Below are 24,740 nucleotides of genomic sequence, written 5' to 3'. Positions count from 1 at the left end.
CACACACACACACACACACACACACACACACACACACACACACGTTTAGCCCTTAAGTCGCAGTATCCAGCCTGAAAGTGTAATCTACGAGTAAAAGAACAGGATTACTCTTCAGTGTGCTTAGGGTCACAATAAATAACAGAAGTTAGAAGACACTTTTTTAAACCTATAAGACTATGTTTTACAGCATGGCCGACAAAGAACCTAAGTCACGATTTCCTTCCATGAAGATGTGTCGAAAGTAGCTGTTAGAACCTTAAACTAATGCAAATTTGCAGCTCTGAAGAAACAAAAATCTGATTCACGCTTTCATGCACAAAACATTACAGAACAAAAGGTATAATAAAAATTAAAACCTGGAAATGTAACAATAACTGGATTACCTCAGCTTTGAGACCACTACTTCATTAAGTACAAGATCTGCTCAACTTTTACTCTATGTTGCCTGGTAAAAGTCAGACAGAAGCAGGATTATTTTAGCTTGCGAAGACAATCTATAGTGGTGCTGTTACCAACTCCTGTTCTCTGTTCTTCCATTTTATTTTTCTATACTTTGCTGGCCTAGTGGGAGTAACCCAGTCAACATTCTCTTTTCAGGAGAGACCCAAAGTAATATACTAACTAGGGAAAATTTGGCCACTTGGAAACTTCCTCTACTCTTACTAATAAAGTAGTGTGGACATTTATAACCACCTGAGCTACCATCAATTCAGGCAGAAGGGACCTTGGATTAAAAACTCATCTGAAGGATGGCACACTCGGGAGTAAAACACCCCCTTATGCTGCACCACAGTACCATCATTTGAAATCCATCCATCTACCTGGCCTGCCAAAACGCACGCTGTGTTGGGTAAGCTATCCATAGGTCTGATTTCAGATTTACTGCACAGCCTGCGACAGACTGCCATCTTGTTCAGGTCTAGCAGTCTGCCTTACACCTGTCGAGTGCCAGGATAGGCTCCAGTGTCCCATTAATACCAAACAGGGGAAGCAAATATTGAAAAATTAATCAAACCAGACTGCAGGAAGGTGCAGGGTTTGGCACAGATGCATTAGAGTTTCACAAGTTCTTCCAGTCTCTGTCACTCAGGAAGAGCACTCCCACCCCATCCAATCAGCCTGTTTTTAAAAGTTGAACTAAAAAATGCATCACCAATAATCCAGATACCTTACCTTTGCTATGGAGATGGTCTGCTGTTCCATGGCTTCATGGATTGCAACTCTGTCATCTTCACGCATCTGTAAAAAGGATATAAATGCTTTAAGGTCAGAACCTAACAATTCATATTCTCATATTCAATCAGGATATATATTATGAATAGAGACAGGGAAGAAAAATGTCAAATTCAATGCCAGAAACAACCCAACAGAAGCAGACTAACTCTTAAGGGCCTCCCCCAAAGAGATACTACAATGCCATATACTACCTGGCAGTTAAAGGAATAAACCTCTAAAGCTGTTGCTGAGCTCTTTCCTGTGCCCAGAAGTACTGGGTTTGATTCCTTCCTTCTTCATTTGCCTACTGGAGAAGTCTTGGCAAAACACAAACTTGGTAACTAAACGCAAAACAAAAGTTGTCTGACTGACAGTGGGAGCACAAGAAAAACTGTAATTTGCTGAAACTTAGACACCCAGGAATATACACAAATAGACATTAAAACACATGGGCAACCATTATAGTATAAACAATATGTATGCATTTAGCAGGTTGTGAACATAGACAAATCCAATCATACCTTTTTGAATGTTCAAACAGATAACAGATGGGATTTGTGATTAAAATTCTAAGAAATGGAAGTGAAGGAAATTGGTAGAGCAGAAAATGTTAAGAGGTGAGGTATTAAGCAGGTTCAGAGACAGTTCTATACAGCTACCATAAGGTTTACATTAGAAGTGGAATGGCTCAGAGATTCTAACAAAACTGTTTGAATATAGACAGTCACCTGTAGTATGGTATTAAGTTGTTAATGCCTGGTCATATTTCCTAGCTTAAAAAGTCCAAACACTATTTGGCACAGAAAGAGCTTAACCAGACAGTACTTCTGGGTCATCACCTTTAAAGGCAAAATTGTGTCCATCGGGCTTAAGAGTCAACAAAGAAAGAAAATGGGAGCAACCGTAGTCCTTAACACTCAAGTACATCAACTCCTAGTAACAGCTATAATGATATAACCATGCAACTGGCAGGTGAGGAGAAAGGTAAAATGTTGCAGGTGGTATACAACTTGTCCTAAGCCAGAAGTTTCTGTTGAATGCTTGAGGTCCATCAGACAATACATGTACACAATGTGCACAGAGACAAATTACTACATGGACACATTAGTTAATTGAAAGGATGTGCAATAACCAACAAACTGTACTCCGGTTTGGGGGGTGGGGTGGGGTGGAAACGGTCCAAATTCTACAGACCACCCGAGGGTATGGGTCCTGCTGATCCAACCCCTTCCTTCCTGCTACGAGGTTAAAGGGGCAAATGTGAAAATGCCACATAGATAATCCCAAACAGGGTTGTTAAGAGGCTATACAGAGTTCAAGAGTTTAAAAAAATCCTGCAGATCTAGTATATTAGGAGCTTTCAAAAATGTAGTAAAGTAATCCTTTGTTGATGGCTGTTTGCCTTCTCTTAAGTGTGGAGACAGTTTAGGAGTTTGAAAACAGTGCACACCCATCATTAATGACGAATCTGACAAACTCCTGGTTAGTTATCTTGTCTATAAAACTTTATAGCTAGTGTGCTGCTGCATCTTGCTATATTACAAGTTGCAGTGCTCTTTTTTTTTTTTTTTTTTTTGTTTCTAAAAGTTCAAGGCCTGAATACAATGTGTACAGTATTTTGATTAGTGAAGCTTACATTGAAGGCTGCGTACAGGCTTGGTTACACTTCCTTTGAGCCATGATTAAACTGTTGTCTTAGGCCAGGCAAGGAGCAAGGTGTAGAAGTCATACAGGTAAAGAGGACTACCTGCAGCTAAGTGAAATGATGTACCTCATAACATCTGCTTCTAGCCTCTCCACAAGGCAAAAACTGAAGGGACATATTAAACGTTTACCTATGGAATGGCAAATGCTTCAGATACAGTAAGATCAGATTGGTATCTGCCAAGAGTAGCATTTTTTTTTTCTTAAAATAAAATCTTATTAATCATGTATTACATAGACAATCATACATTTATATAAAATGAAAACAAACCAAATTAACGTAATTTAGTTATCACAAATTAGTGACATAAATATTTAATGTTTGCAAATAAATTTATCCAGTCATTGTCAAACATTACATAGCTCATTCAAATACTGCCTTCTTTTAAACCTCATTCCTCCTCTGCATGCATCGTTTCCACAATTCCCATTTTTCCTATGTAATATGCTCCTACCTAAAGATCCCACTTTCAGTTATCTATGTTACTATATGCATTACTTCTAGTAAAGTTGGTTTAGACTGATTTCCATTGTCTAGTAACTGCTTTATTGGTAGACACCATAATTATACTCAATAAGGCCTTACTATGTCTAGGTAATTCTGATTCTGTGTCAACAGCTCAAAACAATATTTTCCTTAGTTAAACCAGTTTGCTCACACAGTATTGGTGACACAGCAGTCTGCAGGGAATCTTTTAAAATCTGCTAAATCATTACACTCCTAGAAAAAAAAAAAGTCTGCCAAATATTTACACTCCCAGAAAAGGTTCCCAATTACCTCTTTCTTTCCAATCACACCTCCAAGATTTGCTGCCTACCTGAGGAAAGTTTTCTAGAGTCTACTTGGGTATAAAAAATACTCATGTAAACACTTCTAAGCAAAGATTCTAAATCTTCTAAATTTTGTTGCATATTTGGGAGACATACATGTATCCCCTCCATTAACTATGTAGTTTGTAAAAGCCGAGGCACACACAAAGATTTCTCTCCCCCTCAGAACCAATAGTTCAATGAAATGTGAGGAACAAAGGACTATGGTGTGTATACATTTACTGCAGTTCTTGAAATGGTGTGTTTTATTGCATCTACTGTAACAGTGGAATTAAATAGTACATAAAACTAACAGCTGCAGAACAGCTATGCAGGCATGCTGAACATGAATGCTTTTTCAAGTCACAGCTACTAAGATGAGCAACTTCAAACATTCAGTATATTTTGGACCCCAATTTTAAGGCTCAAGACTACAATCTTCAAAACAGAAAGCATTCAAAACAGAAAGCATTCAAAACAGAAAGCATTCAAAACAGAAAGCATTCAAAACAGAAAGCATTTAAAACAGAAAGCATTTAAAACAGAAAGCATTTAAAACAGAAAGCATTTAAAACAGAAAGCATTTAAAACAGAAAGCATTTAAAACAGAAAGCATTTGGTATGCACAGGATCAGCTATTCACCAAATACCTATTCAAAATGCTTTTGTATCCTAAGCTTCACAAACAAGATAATTGCTAAACTGTCTGGGTAATATTGTGTTAATAGCTTAACCTTTTTGGCAAATACAATGCTAAAACATCTCCAGAAAGTAATTTTTTTTTTAAATTTCCAAGCTGAGAATGCAACAATGCTGAGTGATCATCATGGAGACACTGCATTAAGAATTTCAGACTTGTACTATGCTGAGGTATAATTCTGGCAGCCATGTGCTTTGCATCAAAGTTCATACTGTCTGCACTGAAGCAGTCCCTGCAATGTACACATTTACACCTAGGTGCAGCAGGACATTTTACGAATACCACTGTAGGGGAGGTCAGGACTGTTCTCATGTTTACAATGGATGCCACAGCACTGCACACATCAGTGGGGAGGTTATGTAACAAAATCTGCACCGGGCAACCATCACAGTACTAAGCTGCGGAGTGTCAGTGAGAACCATCAGTAGCAAAGACTTCAAAGAGGTAGGTCAGGTATGGCACCTGGGGCTGGGAATCAGAATGCACCACAAAGCTTCACAACCCACTGACTTACTTCAAAAGAACAGCCAACTTTACTTCCAATATTAAAACCAGATGGGAAGGGAGACTTAATGGAACCCCCCCCCAGATGAGGAGCTCTGCATCACCCCCAACAGCACCGCAAATGAAAGAAACATGCAGTACAATAAGTCACAAGACAGATCTCTCCATATATACTGAACCCAAGACTTGCGTACAATGACCACGCAGAAATATCATTAAATAAAATACTAAAATGTAAAAAAAACAAAACAAAACAAACAAACAAACATTTCCCACATGGTTAAGTTTTTAATGCAATTTCACCATACCTACCCAACTGGAGTAGAGACATTCAGGCCTATGGCCAAGGCTGCAGTCAAACCCTGTATTTAATTTTTTTGATCATAGTTTCTCAAACCTACCTGTAGCAAAAAAATCTGCATCTTAATGTTTTACTTCTCAGCTTTCAATGCTGGGAATTGCTAAGTGTACATATGCAAGCAGGCTACAGTCAACTTCTCAATAGCCAGAGTACTACAGAACTATTAGCCTTTATCAAGTTTTTTCAGAGCTAGAGGAAAGGTGCAAAAACTGGAATGCATCTGTTAAGGTATCAGAGTAGCAAGGACAATGAACTCCACAGTGATGGGAAAAAGCAGTACAATTTGTTTTCATTTATATAGGCATTTAAGAGTTTCTTGCTGAAACTTTTTCAAACTATTTCTGTACAAAGTGAATTAACGCAAGTCAGCCTGAAAAGGCTGAAAGAAATATTTTACAAGTCAGACGTATGGGGCATAGACGCATCTTAGCACACAGGCTTTTCCAGCGTCAGCTCAGGTCCGGTCATGCTCACCACCAAATGTCTATCAAAAGACGACTACTCTGAAACCTACAAATTTTATGCAAACTAAGCCCAAGACTGCTGTACCCAAGAATAAGGGGGAAAATATTCAACACAACCTTGGATTCAGCATAAACATTTGCCTTTGTACACTTGCTGTCCTCCTGTTTACAGGACCACAGTTAATGGGTCCTTGGAATTTCAACTGCATCCCACTCTATATCCCCCACTTCTTAAAAACAAAAATAGATGATTTTTGACTTCTCCTTAGAAGTGCCACCAATCTTGCTTGACTTAATACCTTATGGTGGAAAGAGTTTGTGATTGCCCTATCCTGACCTTCAAAGGAGAAAATATTCACTCAACTTCTCAAACATTATATCCAGGGAAAGGCAAGTTTATTTATTTCTTTTAAACTATACAGAACATCTCTGCAAACTTGATTCCTTATCCATGAGAAGCCTAACAAAGCAGTAGTATTGGCTAAACCATATGCCTTGCAAAGTAGAAGTGTCAAAAATTCGCTCCGCTTTCAGACAGGATAACAAGCTTGCATCGTCTGGAAAATGCAGATACAAGTCTCAGATTTATACATGCCCTGGGCAGTACTGTTCAAGAAGGGTGTGGAGGTGGATACAGTCTCCTGGCAAGTTCCCTGACCATAATCCCCAGGGGACTTTTGCTGAGTTTTTACTGTACTGCATTTTATTAGCCAACCATTTAGAAAGCATATGTTAGAATATCAGCGTTCCTTCCTCCGTTCTGGTCTGTCACTTTTTAATTCCTCCAAATCTTTTGGGTTTCTAATACTGTGACAGGAATACCCCATTCCCAAGTCAAAGTACAAATTAAAGTTCATGAAATTAGTATTGTTTCACTCACTGACGTCAGCCAAAAAATTGCTACTCGCAGCACCCACAATATGCCCAGTAAGGACTCCTCCTGCAATTCTGGTCTGCCTTATGTTTGGTTATGGAAATGGAAATATTAGGAAGTCTCTGTGGACATTCAATAGGTGAAAAATACCTTCTTCCCTTATTCATTGGGTTAGAGAAAAAAGTAGGTAAACCTAACTGCCTAGCTGAGAGCCAGCACAGAGGCCACACTTTAGATTAATTTTACAGCTTACCTTACTCTGGAAAGCCAAGAAAGGTTCTTCACTCAGAAAGGCTTGCAACTCGCACTCTTCTGGCATAAAATTACTACCACTAGAAATGATGCTTCCCAGGGCAATAATTTTAATGCCACAGAGGCCGTGTGTTCAAACGTGCCAAGGACAGTCTCTCAATAACAAAGCTTATATCCCATGAAAAAGACTCTAGCATCTGAAGGCTTAGAAGATTTAACACTCACTTCAAAAACTGACTGACCAAAGAGCAAGCAGTTAGTGAAGGAACCAGAAAAAGGATGCGACAATTACAGAAATACAGACATTGCAGTATGGAAACTTGCAATCCCGCCGAGTTATTTTTACAGTAAGTATGCATTCTATTCTGACTGGTTACTCAATGTGGTGTGGCCTGTTGTAAACAAGAGTCCTTGGTGAGGATATCAGTCTGAAAGTTTATTGCCAACAATAATGCCATCATGTCTTTCATGCAGTTCTTTGCTTTGCATGTTCCTGTTCCAGATACCCTGTAACTTTAGTGGTGCTAGATGCACTTCCAGGGGAGAAAAAAAAAAAGAGAGAGTTAGACCCTGACCACAGATGGATCCATTTGGCCCATCAGGTGGGCTCTTTCCTGATAGCTGGGATGAGTGCAATTACTTGTTACTTGGAGGTGGCAATCCTGTGGTAGCTATCAAGCTACCACAGGATCACTCCGATATGCATCCTTACCAAGGATACCCTCAAGATTGACATGTAACCAGGGGCTCTGAGGCTCCCCTGACCTCATGAGATGCATTGGTCAGGGCTTCAAAACAGAAATAGAAACTGGCAGGCCCTTTTTTTAGGCAGTTCAAGGTGCCTTCTTTTGCACCCAGAAGGGGTTCCATGAAAGCCTTTGACCAGTCTATTAGTAGGCCCGACTGAGTTTTAAAATGAAAGACCATGTTAAGCATCCGATTGCCAAGGATAAGGATCTCTTCATTCCACTGTACAAGGACTGAATCAGGCAATCATACAGGGACATTTGGCATCCTTAGAAAACACGGGGGGGGGGGGGTTGTCAGATAACACCCATGGTGCTGCAGACAGGCCGGCTAGTAGAGAAAAACTAAAAAAAAACTAAAAGACTCTACAGTCTTGAACCTTCAAGATACTGACTGTTGTCCTTGTGGACGGGGACTTTTAGGAAGGTGTCATTTAAAACCCAAGGTAATGACAAGACACTCCAGCAACAAGATAAAGGAAGGAAGGGTACACATTTGAGGGAAACATAGCCTTTCCTCTTACTTCTTAAATACATCTCGCAAAGGAGAATCAAAAAGCATCTCTTTATACAAGGGCACTCCCACAAACTACACAACATCTCCGCAGGGAGAAACTGCAGTGTGTTAGATAAACAGGTCTTCAAATTGCATTCCCAGTGGTTGCAGACCTACTGCAACACAGCAGCATTGTCCATGTAAGCAATAGCATGCCTGACCATTCTAAAAGCAGTATGAAAGAATATGCATACATCTTTTAAAAACTTCACCCAAGACATCTCTTATCTTGGTATTTTACGACATCCATTTGGGCCCTAAATGCATAAGCAGAAGAGGCACGCACCTTTTTTAAAAAGCAGCCTGGCTCTCTCGCAAGGAACATATTTAGACCTAGAGACTATTGTGAGGCCACCACTGAAACCATCGTGTTCACCATTATTTCTCTAGAGATATTTAAATTTCTCTTGAACCCTACTGTATCACGTTTTGGGAACATGTAGTTGAAAGCTCAGCTCAATTGTAGGACTGAGTCAAGTGTCCTACTAAAACTTTAACAATAGCATTGGTAATCTCCAAACTCTAGACCCTACCCAATTCAGGTTTGTAAAAGGCAGATCACGTCTCCTAAAGCTGACAGACTACTTTGAAGTGGTCACCAAAGCCGTAGATGAGGGTAAGGTGGTTCACACAGCCTATCTAGATCTCGCCAAGGCCACCATCCCCCCAATCTGCAATTATAGATAAACTCACTAAACTAGGTATAAATCCCTATGTCACATGATGGGTTGCCAACTGGCTCACTGACAGAACCCACACTGTGAAAGTAGCAGACTAAATCCAACTTCAGACCAGTGACAAGTGGAGTACCACAACGTTCAGACCCGGGTCCTCTCTTTGGTATCCACTTCTCTGAAGTACAGGCTAACACAGAAGGTCTTTGGCTAATAAAGTTTGCAGATGACTGCAAACTAGGAGCCATAATCAAACTCCTTTAACGATGTGGACATCCTACAAAAGGGCCTCACTGAGACAGATACCTGGTGTCAAAGCCATGGCCTCAAGCTCAATGCCAAAAAGTGCATTGTCATCCATTTTGGTAAAAACTATGTACCCATGAATTACCACATAGGCGGTAATCTACTTAACACAAAGTGTGATAAGAGACCTTGGGACACAGGTGGAGAGTAGTCTCTCCTTTGATAATCACATCGCCACAGTAGTCAGGAAATCCTTCTACATGGCACGCCTCATCACAAAAAGTTTCTCACCCAGAAAAAAAAAGGAGGTCATTGTTCCCCTCTACTCACTCATTAGACCCATTATAGAGTACAACACCCCTTTTGGTATGTACCTTACAAGACATCTACAACAACTGTAAAGGCCACAGAAATGACTCCCAAAGAATTACCAGCCTCAAACAGATGCCCTACACAGACAGTCTTAAAACACTCGAGCTTTACTCTGTCGCACATCGCCTACTCCGAGGCGTTCTCTGCCCAGCATACAAAGCTATGTCAAACCCAGAGCTGTTGGACATACTCCACTTACAGAAATCCCAATCCCCTCAGAGCTACACACTCTAGGGACCTAAACCTTGTCACGACAATGAACAGAACATGCTGGAGGGATAGATTCCTGTCCCAGAGACTTCCCATACTCTGGGACAAACTACATATATCAAACAAAGCTCCTCATTAGCACTCTTCAAGAAAAGTCTTGATAGGATGGGATATTGGAAATTCACCCCTGGGATCACTTCTGTGGCTCTGCTTGACAGCAGCACAGGAAAATAAATTTTCTTGGGCGGCAAAAGCCAGGGTACCATTTGGCTAGGCTTTTACAGGCCCTAGGGCCAAATAGGTTCATAGGTAGGTACTAGGCTATGACAGCACACAGTTCTGGAGGGCCAACATTCTACAGGGATGTCAGTCTTTCTAGGATCTGCAGGGTAATGCTTTCAACTCCAATGAAACAGCAACTCCCACCAAGGGTTGTGTTGCAGCCAACATCTGAATTCCACTCTGCTTCCAGTGGGGGCAGAAGAGGTGGGGATTTCATGGAAGAGAGATGTTGAAACAAGACTGCAAGAAGGAAAACCTCAAAAAAGGACCAGTATCTACAGTGCTCTACAGGACTGGTAAGGTTTCCATGTCCTCCTTGTTATCAACCAAAATAGGGGATAGGGTCAGTAAAGGATTCCACTCAATATTCTTTCTTAACCAGACCGTAGGCCTCTGGTAGAGGGTTCACTGGTCATATGACCAACATGGAACAAGACCTTTTAATGTCTTATGATCCAAGCAGTCCCCTCAGAGTTCAAGCACTACTTGCCTAGATGTAAGCAGCTCACAGGAGGGTACAGGGTACAGCGAAAAGCCCTGGAGTAGAATATTCCTTTGGTACGCAGATTTATGGCTTTCATGGGTATGTCAGACCTTGGAAATTTTAGAAAGTGCAATAAGAAATGCAGCTTGTAATCAGTCAAATTAAACAGTTAACAATCCATAACGTAAAGTCAAAACTAACTAGAATTGCCCAGACTGGGAGACTATTCTCTGTTAATTGCACAGAAGGGACAGGCAGAGGAAATGTGTCTACCAGCAGACTAAATTGTGCAAATAGTTCCTCCTTTTAAAGCAACAGAGTAAGCCAATGCTTGGGGTGGAAAAGGAGCTCAGATCATTGGGAGTGCTGACAAAAAAACAATGGAACTTAGACTAGAAAAGGGATATCCACCTTCAGCCATTTTCCCACAGATGAGGAATTTTGACAACTGTGATCAACATCCTCAACTGCACAAAGATACAAGAGGTCTGGAGTTCAAGGTGGTTGATATAGTAGGGTAACTGGAAGGTTACCTTTAATGGATGCCATACTGGTATAATCTCATGAATTATGCTGAATGGCCATTTTAAGTTCCACAGTTGAGATTAAATGCAAAAAAAATCTGTAAATAAACGGTGCACTTAAGTAAACTCATGCAGCGTATGAAACACTGCTCCAAACATCTCCATATACATGGCTCTAGGATTGCAAATCTAAATGAAGAGTCTAGGATTAGAATAGTTTTTCTTTGAGTTTAAGGCATTATGCGTCACAGAAGGACCACCAGAAGTTCCGTAAAAGCAAATCAACTATATAGTGTAGAAATGAAAAAGGTTTGACATTTACAACTTTTCCAAGCAGCAAGATGCCTCACTTAACAAGATGGTCACCTTTTTGGAAACAACTCAAAACATGGAGCAGCTAATAGAAGGCTTCACCGATTACTAGCATTTAATAACAGGCTGATCATGGATTAGAAAAACAGCCATCATCATAAATGTTACTTAATGCCATATTCACACCCTCCAAAAATATTTCATACTCCATGATCAATTACTCTAATATGAAATGAAGTGTGTGTGTGTGAAGTCATAAATTTAACTGCAAATGTATGCCTTCAAGATTAAATAAAGAGGCTGCTCTCAGAACTAAGGATAAAGGATTAACGTCCACAGTATTACAGAACATATATAATACCAGCACACATATGTACATCTAGACATCTTTGCTTAAATAAGCCAAATTATAAGCTTGGGTTCAGCCTTATAGGATGATTTGTGGTACAAGTGGGAGTATTACCTTGTCAAACTCGTCAATGCAGACCACACCTCCATCAGCCAGGACCATGGCTCCACCTTCCATAACAAAGTTCCTCGATACAGGGTCTCTCATCACAGAGGCAGTCAGACCTGCTGCACTGCTTCCTTTGCCAGATGTATACACCTGTGAAAACATATCAAAAGAAAATCTTAATCACTTACAAAAATGTCATAATTTTCCAACGCTACCCTTTCAACACAGAATAAGTCTCCAAATCCAGGAAAATGTTTTAAACCACAATTGCCTACCACACAGACAGCATTTCTGTGGATCAGAAGAGACCTCTTTACAGAGCATATGAAAACAAAAGTAATGGGTTATCATAAGTCTGAATCTCCGGAAAGTTACAGTTGTAGAAACAGCATCCCCTGTGGGTATTTGAACAACTTCACAATTAATTTGCAAAGCTATTTGCCCTGCTTTACCAGCCTTAATGCACAGCTCAGACTGGTTTCTCACATTCTAAAACAAACAAGTAAAACGAAAAAAAGCTGTGTGGAAACACCAGGATAGGTCTTCTCAAAAGATCCAGAATTATAGTTAGTACCACGTTTGTATCCAGTTTCAAAGAACCGTCTAAAGGTGCTTGTCAAACTCCTTAGCTCAGTCCTCCTGGGTAGATACCCAGTGGTAAACATTCTCGATAGCAGAGGTCACAAAAGTAAGATCTGTAGGTCATGTCCTAGTTTAACACTTTAAGAAAAGGTTTTAAAATCAACACCTAGGCAGCACGGTAATTATCCTAGCAGCACATATGGAAGACATGTAGAGACAACTCTGAAAGTGCATTTTAAACGTCCCTTACAAAGATTTGCAAGGCAAGGCAGGCTTACAGAAAGGAAATGCAACTCAGATTCACCTAGATGAGGTAACTGCTACTAGAAAGAAAACATTTCTCACATAACTAACTCTGTCAAAAGCTTTTCACACTTCAGTGCTCTTCTTAGGATATTTACTTAAGACTGAAGGACTGATGCAATACACAGAAGGTCTTGAAGATTAACAGAAGCCGAGAGTCTTGGTCCATATGTAAGCTAGAAAACAGCTGCCAAATGAACTCTAATATAAACAGTAAAACCAGTCTTAAAATTGCTGAAAGGCACTAAGGAACCAGAGAATTGAATGAAGAGAATGAGGTCTGCATCTCTGGCAGAAGCCTAGACATTCTACACTGAAGATTTGTGATTTAAATAGACAAACCACCCTGAAACTTCATCTGATCTAGATGGCTGCTGCTTGAGAAAACAAGAGCAGGCTACCTACTGTGCAAACTGGAATTTGATTATTCAAGGCGAGTCAGCAAAATTTTTTGAAACCGATAAAATGCTGACATATAGTAAGCCAATAGTGACTAATTGCTGCTTTTAACAGTCAAGAATAAAATGTCATTATTACTGGACATACCAGCAAGAAAGGAAACAATGTGGTTTGATGAAAAAAAAATATGAAGAAAAACAGATCTTTTTAAAGGGAAGGATGTTTCTAGGATAAGAGATGATTTTTCACTTTAAATAGAACAAGCCATTTACAGTAACTACACCAAGACAGAGCTCTCACCCTGCATTAAATGAATAAAAAAAACTGAGTCAAGTTAGGACTGACTGGTCTAAAATACAGGCATGTAAACAATAAAGGGGAAGCCTCTGCAGACAATTTGAGTCGCCTTAAACAGTATTTGCCAGACATTCAGGAATACCAGACCCAGAAGAGCAAGCTAAGTCAGCGACTGTGGCAGCCTTCGTGCAGGGTCTGCAAGCTCCTGTACAAAAATCAAATAGAGCAAGTGCTTATAGACTGGCAGGGAAAGGACTTCAAGTTTTATTAAGTGCTGCAAATCACTATACAGAGTATTAGGAAAAACGGAGAAAGGCTACTGAGGATAAGCGGTTAACTTTACAAATCAGGTTGCTGGAAAACCCGAGGGGGTCAAGGTAGAAGCAGGGAAAGGGTAGAGTTATTGCTAGAGGATTTAGTAAAAGTGCTGGCCAAAGAGAACAAAGTGCAGCTGGTTGGCAACGAGCTGGCAGTGCCCCTGCAGCTTCATCCAACACAGGTTCATATGTGTGTACTAGGCTAATGGCCATGGAGCCTTTACAAGCCCAGCCATTGGATTACCCTGGCATCATGCCACCAGACCTTACTTCCCAGTGCCTCTGTTGAGTAGAGCCACTGGAGTTATTCCCTGGGTGAATTTTCTATTTCCCATCCACTCATCAAGATTTCTCTTGAAGAGGGCAGCAAGGTGCTTTGCTTGACATGTATGGGAAGTTATTCCATAGCAAGGGCAGTCTCTGGGTTATGAACCTGTCCCTCCAGTCCATTCTGTTGATTGTGGTAATAAGGTGAGGTCTCTGGAGCATGTGATGCGGAGGGATTGGGATTTCTTTAGATGTAGCATTTCTAACAGAGCTGGGTCAGACATGGCGTTGCAAGTCAAGAAGAGATTGCCTCTAAGTAGGCGATATGAGACTGAGAATAGTTGCTCGGTATACATAGGAGGGACCACTGTGCAGTAGTGAAGAGCAAATCTGGGTATTGCCGTGGAGATTCTTTACATAACAGAAGGCCTTGTGGATGTCTTTACTATCTGCTGCAATTCTGTTTTCATAGCTAGTTTTAGAGATTTGATGTGGGATCTCAACTTTTTGTTGAAGCTGATAAAGGGAGTTTTTCCAGTCTTGGGACTACACCTTATTCCACATCAGTTTCCTCCTTCTGTTGAAGAGTTAATGGCAGGGGGCCACCAGAGTGGCCACTTTTTTTGGAGGAGAGCATCTTGGTTCTATTGGGTATGGCAAGATCCATGCATTTGTGTGTGTGTTCGTACAGTGCAATGGTGTACGATTCGGCAGTCATGCAACTATTCTCCATTTGCACGGGTGCTGTGAAGTTAGCCACCTCTGCTTTTAGGAGCCCAAAGTTAGTTTTGGAGAAGCTTTTCATGGTGGTTATCTTTGTGGGGGTGGATTTCCAAGGTGATTCGTTTGTGGTCAGCTCTAACCAGGGAGGAGTTTACTATTGGTGTAGAGCAACGGTTGCCCATGTTAGTATTGACCAGGTCAAGGATGTTGCTACCTCTAGTGGGGTAAGAACGAGTTGGTCCAGAGCATTGGAACTGATGAATTCCAGGAAACAGTGGGTAAGCGTATTGGTACACGAGTAGTTTTCCCAGTTAATAGAGGGGTAGTTAAAGTAGCCCAGTATGAAAGTGTTAGGTTGGGCCCTAATATTCCCCAGGGTGCTTAGGAACATGGAGTGAGTCTTGGGACATAGTTGGGGACCTATAGCAGGCTATGACCCGAATCGTTGTCTTACCCAATCTTAGCTGCACCTGAAGTATCTCTGATGCATTATGTTGGGCTACCAAGTCTGAAGGTGTGTGCATTCTTTAAGAATATGGAAACGCCACCACCTTTGGAGCTTTGGTCCAATTTCTGAGGCCAAACGGTGTGGCGAATTCTAGCCTGGTAGTACAGGGGAGATTTCTGCTGCCTTGAACCAGGTCTCTGTTACAGCACAAAATGTCTATGTCCTCCATTTTAAGGAGTGCTTCGAGCAAGTGCATTTTGAGATTTAGACTTCTAGTGTTGAGTAGCAGGACCCTCAGATTGCACTTGTTTGTAGCTGTTACGGTGGTAATTTGGTCTTTGGAACACTGCCTAAAAAAAGGCACTATAGGGGTGGCAAGAGCCTTGGCCAGTATCTGGAAGCCCAGGGGTGACAGATGCAGGCCATCTCTGGCAAAGCATTGAGGTATGTCAATCATGTCAACCCAGGAAGACATATACTGGATCCCCTTAGAATGACACCAGAAACTTAGCCAATTGTTGAACTCAATCATTTCTGCTTGTACTGTGGTATCACAGGGTAATGGTAGGATGCTGCTCAGGGCTAGGATCATACCTGCCTGGGCTACATAATCTGAAAGCTCATCCATGTCTTTCTTCATGTAGTCCAGGGAGGTACATCTCAGGTCATTCACACCGACATGTACAATGACAGTCATATTTATACCTGTTGCTGAGGGACCTGAGTGCATGTGTTATGCGGCGGATCCTGGCATCTGACTGTTACTTTCTCCTTATTCAACCTAATGAGTGGAACATCAGCGTGCCTCACTACTGAGTCACCTATGACTAGTGTGTTGAGCATGCTGTTTTGCCCTAGGGGCTTTGATCGAGTGGCACACTGTTTAGGAGAGAGTTGTGTATCTTGTGATTAGTGTTGTGGTGGTCAGGTGAGTTTCTGCCTTGGAGGTCTCCGCTGTTTCGGTAGATTTTTATTGAGCGCCACCGCAAAGGTGGGTGTGTGGTTTGTGTTTTTATGTGAAGGCAGTGCTAGTGTGTGTTCTGGAGGGCTGTGTGTTTCATGTGGTGTGGTGCAAGTGTTGACATTCCAGCCAAGACCAGAATAGCTGCTCAAGAGGAGAGAGTGCGGGACTTCCAGTTTGGATATACAGGTGCATCTCTTGCAAGTCTTGAGTGTTGAGAGGTAAGAGAAGAGGGTTGTCTGTGTACATGAGGCAGTTGCTACATTGCCTCAGGATGCCCAAGTTCACCAGGTTAATAGGAGAAAGCACAGAGAACTGACCTTTAGACATGGCTGGAGGGCTGGGCATTAATTATAAGCACTGGAGCCATTTCCTTGTAGAACATTTAGTGGTTGTAGCACACAAGTGCTACCAGAATTGCTACAAGAAGTCTGGTAAAGAGCTACACTAAAGCTAATAAAAGTGCAAGAGAGGAAAGAACTAGCAGATCTAATGGAAAAATTGAAGAGCAGACTTTGGCACTGCTCAGAAGCTTACAAACGGTCCTGGATACAGCAAGTCCGTATCTGGACGCTAGTGTCAGCAATCTTCAGGATATGGTACATTATTTTTGTACCACTCGTAGCTTTCAAATAAAGATCGCACAACAGTAAAGATAGGAAAATCAACCCTTGCTGTCACTGTAGAGCGATCTTGAAGTTGGTATAAATAATTTGCAGGGGGTGTGGTGGGTGCAGGGGGACACTGTGTGTGTGTGTGTGTGTGTGTGTGTGTGTGTGTGTGTGTGTGTGTGTGTGTGTGTGTGTTTATTTATTTATTTTTGTATTTTCATTGGATGTTGTTTCGGGGATATGTCATTTGGCAAAGTGTAGTTTCGCACTACTGAGATTTTGGCTGAATGGTGTCGGTAATTTGCAGTTCGGTGAACTATAAATTCGATGAATGAAAGTAGACCCATACATATATATGCCAAAAAACCCAGTTAAATATTGAAGAAATAGATTATAGGTTCATAGGTTCATAGATTAGTACTAGGCTAAGTACCCTTGTGGGCCATTTTAAGCCTAGCCAATTGCCCCATATGAGAATCAAACCCTGCACCTTGTGTCTGTAAGGTAAACACCTTAACCATTATGCCAACCTCCCACCTTAATTACTCCTCTTCAGCCCTCATAGATCTCCACCCTCTTCATCTAACTTTTCAATCTCCTCTCATAACATCACCATCACACCCAGCAGTCAGGCCAAACTGCTAGGCCTCGAAATTGACAATAGCCTTAAATTTGACATTCATATCTCCCAGACCATAAAAAAAAAAAAAAAAAAAGTCCACAGAAAAATGGGCCTACTCTATCGCAACAGTTTCTCACCAGTCACTCTTAAGGTTACCACAGCCAGGACACACCTACTATCAACCCTACTTTACACCTCCCCCATGCTTACCAATCTCCGAAAAACTGAGCTCAATCTAGATAGCTGCTACAATAAAATAGCCAGATTTGCCAGAGGATTACCTTCTAGAACCCACCATTGTGAAAGCCTCAAAAAACTCAACTGGCTAGAACTCCCCCTGACCCTTCAAGTCAACCAACTAGCACGTGCTCACAAAGCACTACATCGTCCTGGCAGCACACCAGCCCTGCAGCAACTACTCCAGCCTTGCACCACTACCAGATCCCAGAGATAAAAGTACCCAGCACCTCCTTAAGGTAAACGTTAAAAATGAGACAGGTAGATCAGTTTATAGCCACTTCATCTCTAAAATCTGGAACTCCCTTCCAGCCCACATAACAACTCCACCACCCAATTCAAAAAACTACTCAAAACACACTTCCTGAATCATGGATTATGTACCTGTACTACCCCTTGATAGTAACCCGTATGTCTGTTTTCCAGCAACTAGAGTAACAGCTTATCTACTGCTTTTGTAATGTCTGTATGGGGTAATAGTATCACTGAAAACTGTAAAGAAATGTAAAGGACAAGAGTATGTCTCATGTACAAATTTCCTGCTAGACTTGCTGTTAAACACCTCTAACATGTATATATTAATGTAGCCTGTGAATGTTGGCAAATACTCTTTGGTTAACTCACTATCTTACATGTACTATACTTCTATATGAAGTATAAAGATTGTGTACTCTATATTTTGTTTAATTGAACCATTTGGTTAACATGTCTTTCTCTTGTTAATGATTTTACTGCTCTGGAGCTTTCCTCCCCGGGCCTCCACTGAAAATTGACATACATCCAGTTGGACTCTCCCAGTTAACAAATGTAAAATAAAAATAAATAAATGGCCAATACTACCATTTCTGGGTCAGAAACCACTCCTAGTGTAGTAGATACGCTAGAAGGCTTCCCTCCAACGTAGGAAGGCTTGGAGGGGGGGGGCTCAGAAGCTTACAAACAGTCCTGGATACAGCAAATCTGTATCTGAACTAATTAGTCACAGGAAGGGCAAGAAATGAGCTTAAAATTTTATATATATCTACACACACACACACACACACACACACACACACACACACACACACACACACACACACACACACACAGCACTAAAAATTCAAGTGCAGTGCCAGCTAGCACACTTGTGTGTAGCAATATTACAGCAAATACAGTTTCTGAACAGTTAAAAAAGCGCCAAAAATATACTTGGCTGAGAAGCACACTGTCAGAACACAAGGAGATTCTAGCAAAAAAAAAAAAATATATATATATATATATATATATATATATATATATATATATATTATATATATATATTTTTTTTTTTTTTAAAATAAAGTGGAAAGGGAGAAAGCGGGAAAAGAAGATAATGCAAGGTCCTTGCTGCAATTGTGAAGAAGCAGGGCATTGGAGAGGGGAATGCCCACACAGGCAAATGCAGAGAGTCCAAGATACTTGGACTGAATGGCAACCAAATTATAATAATGCAGTTGTTCCTCCACCACCTCCTCAGATTGGAAGGAGTCAGAAAGGCCCATATGGATAAGGTCAAGCAAATAAACCAGAAATAAATCTTAATCCTCTACTGCCAATAGATCAAAATGGGCCGTACGTTAAGATGAAAACAAATTCAAAGAAAATTCAATTTTTGGTGGACACTTGAGCCATTAAGTCGGTGTTAAAAATTACTTCATGTAGTCAAATACCAGTATCAAAGCATAAGGTAAAGGCTGTCGGAGTGACAAATGCTACTGTTACCTATCCCATTTCAGAACATATCCCCATTTCTTTAAGTCCGATCGAAAAAAGGCATTTTCTTTTTAGTAGTACTGCACCAGTAAATTTGCCAGGAAGAGATTGGTTATGCGAGCTGGGTTGTACTATTTACTGTACCCAGAAGGGGTGTATCTTGATGTTCCAACAGAACCAACAGGGAAGCATTGGCAGTTTTAGCAAAAGCTGAAGAACAGCCTGTTGGAAGCATACTACAGCAGGTACCTGCCAACTTGTGGGCTAAACATGCAAATGACATAGGTATACTGAAATCAGCAGAACCAGTAAAAATAAAATTAAATCCATCAAAACCTCTCCACGGAGTTCCACAATATCCATTAAAGCCAGAAGCAGAGCAGGGAATCAAACCTGTAATTCAGTCTCAGATACAGCGAGGAATAATACCAGCTAAAAGCCCTTGTAATACTCCCATTTTCCCCAGTGAAAAAGCCAGGAAAGGATACTTACAGATTTGTGCAAAATTTAAGGGCTGTAAATAAATAATGCAATATTGCCTACTTTTCCCGTTGTTACAAATCCAGCAACAATATCGAGTTGCATACCACCTACAGCTAGTTACTTTTCCATAACAGATTTATGTTCAGCATGCTTTTCTATGCCCATTCACCCAGAGTGTCATTTTTTTTGCTTTTTCTCATCAGGGACAGCAATATACCTGACACGGTTGCCACGACCTCCTTCATTTTCTCAAATTCTGAAAAAACATTTGGAAAATGTGATGTTTCTGGGTGGGTTTGGGTTAGTACAATACATAGATGATTTACCAATAGCATCAAATTCCTTACAGCAATGTCAGCAGGACACCCTGCAGGAAAAGGACACACGGTGTCTAGGGAAAAACTAGACTTGTGGTCACCTCAGGTACGTTATCTCAGTCATTTAATATCTCAGGGTACCAGGCAGGTGTTCCACCTCATATTGATGCAATATCCAAGGCCCCATGTCAGACTACTCAGGGACAGCTTAGATCTTTGAAAAGAGCTTTAGCTACCGCCCCAGCTTTAGGGTTACCAGACTATGATAAAACATTTATTTTATTCAGTCATGAAAGAAATGGATTTGCTCAAGGAGTACTTGCACAGAAACATGGGGACAGCTATCATCCATTAGGTTATTACAGCACGGTACTCCATTCTGTTGCGAAAGCTTTTCCACCCTGTTTAAAAGGGCAGTTGCCACTGCTGCCATTCTAGTTAATCTGGCACAATTTTTGGTGCTTGGGCATGATCTCACAGTAACTGTCCCTCATTCTGTAGCATCTCTTTGCTTAAAATGAAAACTCAACCACTCTCGACTGCACATCTAACTAAATATGAACTTACGCTCATGTCTGATCTACCTACTTCTCTGATCTGCTGTCCTGTTCTAAATTCTGCCTCTCTGTTGCCTACTGCTGAGGATGAAGAGCATGATTGCGTTTGTGTGCGCAACTGTTTTCTCCTACGAAGGACTTAAAGACACTCCTATACCCAATGCTGACGTGAACCTGTTTGTGGATGGCTGCTGTGGAACAAATCAAAAAGGGCAACTATTTGCAGGAATACCCGTTTTGCACCGAGGACACCATATTGTTACAAAGATTAGAGGGAGTTCACTTTGCTCAAATAGCCGAACTAGTTGCTCTACAAAAAACCTGGGAGTTAGCCAAAGACAAAGTGGCCAATATTTTTACAGACAGCAATTATACTTTTGGGGTGGTACACGATTTTGGTCAACCTGGGAAACTAGGGTTTTTGACTTTTTCAGGAAATCAAATTAAAAATTCAAGGTAGATAAATTCATTGTTAGATGCACTTTTGCTACATAAGTGGCTGTCTGTAATGACATTTTGTGCACATCAAAAAGGCATAGATGTTAACAAGGGCAATAATTTAGCAGTCCAAACTGCTAAACAAGCAGTAGTAGATTGTTACAGTTAACACACACAGATTTTTTACAACAAACTACAACAGTAATGATGTTTGATTTTAAAAAGTTGTCAGCCTTTCAAGCAAAAGCATCACAGGCTGAAGTTAAGAGGTGGCTCAAGGATGGATGTATTAAATCCTCTGACGGCATATGGCGACATCCAGATGGCCGACTAGTGGTGCCTGCCTCTCTGCTACCATACCTGGTAAGGGTATATCATCTACCGGCCCATGCAGGTAAGACAGCTTTATTTAATCAAATTACCTGAAGTTATGCCCCTCATGTCTCCTCTGATACTTTAGTATGTAAACAGCTGTGGTATATGCGAAGAGTATAATGTTAGTAAAACTGCAAATATTAAGACTGCATGTTTACCACCACCTTGTGGACCTTTTGTAAATGTGTAGCTGGACTTCATCCAGATGCCTAGGACTAAATTTCCAATTTACTTTGGTGGTGGTGTGCATGTTCTCAGCCTGGGTGGAAGCTTACCCATGTCACAAAGCTGATGCAGTCACAGTTGTCAAGATTTCATGCAGAGATTCGGTACACCATGTACCATCAATAGTGACCAGGGAACACATTTTAATAATTCTAAAGCATTAAAACTTTTACACAATTCCAAGTAGAGTCTTCACCATCCCAACCATCCACAGTCATCTGTATTACTGGAAATGGTAAACAGAACTCTTAAAAAAAGTTCTCCGTCAGTCAATTCCATTCATTAGATGTCTCCATCTACAATGCTGTACACAGTATGATCGCTGTCCAATTTTATCTCTGGCTACCCGAATATACACGTATACCTTTGTATCATTTTGTACCACTAATACTACTACCACTACTACCACCACCACCACTACTAACACTACTATTAGTCATCACTATTGTGTGTGGAGCTTTTCTCCCCGGGTATCCTCTGAAAACGGGTCGACGGCCAGTCGGACACTACAAGTTAACAAATGTAAATAAGTAAAGTAGTAAATTAATAAATAAAGACTGGGGGTGATAAGGGACCATTACTACATCTGGGGTGATTGTGCCTACAAACTGGTCTGGATGTTGCTTTGTAGGCTACATTACTCCTGCTATTCAGCATTTCGAAAACCCACCAGCAGGTAGACTGAGAAAAAAAAGCAAACAATCCACTGGGCAGAGCAAGTATTATCGGTCTTCAATCCTGCGTATGGAGTGCAAAGGACAATGCTTTAAATCACCATGTGGAATTTGAGCAAGCATGAAGTAGCCAATGAAACTTCACATCAGGATGGGGAAAAAAAAAAGAGAAATGACCGAATCCAAACTGCTGTTAAAGAATCAACTGGCACCGGATATAACGCTTGCTGCAAAACGGGAGTTATGTGCCCTCATAGGGAGTCATTGCTGTTCATATATTAATATATGGAGAAGCTGGCAAATTTAATGGAGCAAAGGGCCAAGGATTTAGAAAGCACATCAAAACAGACACGTTTTGGATGTTTGGCGGTATTTTTGGTAACCTGGGAACTAGCATAATCCAGAGTATTTTCATTGTACTTATTATATTGGTGATCATTTTAGTATTTCCTGTTCTGAAGGTTGTAATTATAAGATGTTTAACCTCACCTGCACATGAAATGCCACTGCACATACCAGCAAATGAAAGCTCTATTTTAGTAGATGACAATTACTATGATGCTGAAGCTTATTTTATTAAGTTTAAGAAAAATAAAAATATAATTACATGTATATGACACTGATCATGTCAAAGGGGGGAAACTTATGGGACAAGATCAGCTTATTAAAAATGTATATCAAGTTCACTTTCATTAACGATTCCATAGGATTGTTAAAAAGCAAAACAATTTGCATGCAGGGCTGTGGAAAAATACAGCTTCATAAGCTGAAGCTACTGCTGTGTCCAACTGCATTCTTTTAATATGTAAAAAGGAAAAGTGTTGTAGGAGCAGCGGAGCCATATAACTAGTATAAAAGGAATTGGTTAGCCCGACTCCTCCAGGCTAGGAGTGTGTGCTTGCTAGGGAAAGTTTGAAATGTTTTAAGGTAAAAAAAACAAGACCCTTGAAGAAGGCGGGTCATGTAAAGAGAGGTGTTCATGTGAAGTCTGAGGTGAGAATCACAACATTTCTAAAGTCACCGATTTGTTAGAACTCTTAACATAATCATTATTTTGCATGGATGAACTGATAAAACTGTGACAATTGGGGAGAGATGGGTGAAGGCTGCCAGCCTAGTAAAAACAGAATTTGATATCAACTGTATAAATAAATGTAAAATACAGGCTTGTGTTTTTAAATGTAAGAAAATATTGTGAAATGTGGAACTGCAAAATGTGACAACATTGCACTCTACTGGCCCAGTGAAGCATGTTGTACCCTTTCATGTTGGAATTCGGCTCCAGGACGGCTGGATGAAGATTTATATTTATTTATTTATTGACATTTGTTAACCGGGTTAGTCCAACTGGGCTTGGGACCCATTTTCAGTGGAAACCCAAGGAGAAAAGCTCCAAGAAATGCAGAAGTTTACAACAGAGGTTATACAATCACCAAGTAGGTCTTTTACAAGCACAGTTTACACTAATAGATGAAAATACTTACAAAAAAAAAAAAAAAAAAAGTTATACAGTGTTGAATATGAACAATATGAACAAATTGGTTTCACAATATACATGTTAGACTAATCAAAAGAAAAAAATTAAAACGGCAGCATACCTGTATTATATTACAGGGTAGCAGTGTAATTACATATTTATATTACTGGTTTGTTTTGTCAGTGCAGGTATTAGAGATTTGGGGAGGGAAAAATGTGCTTTATTGCTCTGGTTTCTTTTAGAATATACATGCAAAATGTCTTCTGTTGTAAGTTTCTGTGCAGGTGTTAGATTGCTAAATAATGCAGTTTTTGGTCTGAGAACTCAGACCAGGTGTTAAGATGATGCAATAGGAATACTGGGAAAACCTAAGTGTCAAAAATGATGCAATTTGGGATGGCCTTAGAGACATGTTTGTTAGTAATGTTTAAATACCATTTCTCACAAGAGACTCTGAGCATTTTGATCTTGGATATCCACTTATCAGCACTCTGCCTTATGCTCACATGCAAGTCTTAGCACTGTGATTTCTTGTAGGAATAGTTAAAGGTAGTAAAGATTAACTGGGTATTTTTCTTTGAAATCAGACCGGTCCTACTGTATTATTTGTGTGATCTGTGAACTCTTGGATATCTCTGTGGTGTAGTAGTTTTGTCTTGTGTTTTATTTATTAGTAAATATTTTTTTTAAATATTCTACCTGTGGTTGATTTGTGTAGAGAGCTCTAGAGTACATTGCATATTTAGAGGTTATTGTAATAGGCCACTCTAAAGCAAGCCTGGATTGTTAGTCATACTACCATTGGATGTTAATATTGCACAGTAATAACTGGACACCCTTTTAAGGGCCTTTTAGTAGCGGATATTAACTGGGTGGTGGCAGTAATTACTACTTTATAGTCTGGGTAAAGGGGCACAGTTGGAGAATCTGTCGCCTTTCCCAGGAGCAT

At 40.5% G+C, this 24,740-nt stretch overlaps 1 protein-coding gene across 1 annotated transcript in view; it reads right to left on the bottom strand.

Annotated features, from left to right (window-relative positions):
• The window catches only part of MCM5 (minichromosome maintenance complex component 5), a 46,713-nt gene that overhangs the window by 1,400 nt on the left and 20,573 nt on the right, over positions 1–24,740 (bottom strand). The window contains exons 9-10 of the mRNA XM_044069932.1: positions 11,754–11,897; positions 1,174–1,239 (exon numbers count right to left, since the gene is read on the bottom strand). Of these exons, the coding sequence (XP_043925867.1) occupies positions 1,174–1,239; positions 11,754–11,897 (210 nt within the window). The remainder of the gene's footprint in view (positions 1–1,173; positions 1,240–11,753; positions 11,898–24,740) is intronic.

Source organism: Protopterus annectens, chromosome 4.part0, assembly GCF_019279795.1.
Source record: "Protopterus annectens isolate FY-2018-M chromosome 4.part0, PAN1.0, whole genome shotgun sequence".
Lineage (NCBI taxonomy): Eukaryota > Metazoa > Chordata > Ceratodontiformes > Protopteridae > Protopterus > Protopterus annectens.
The sequence above is the reverse complement of the archived record's forward strand: the minus strand, read 5'-3'. Positions and strand labels throughout refer to the sequence as shown.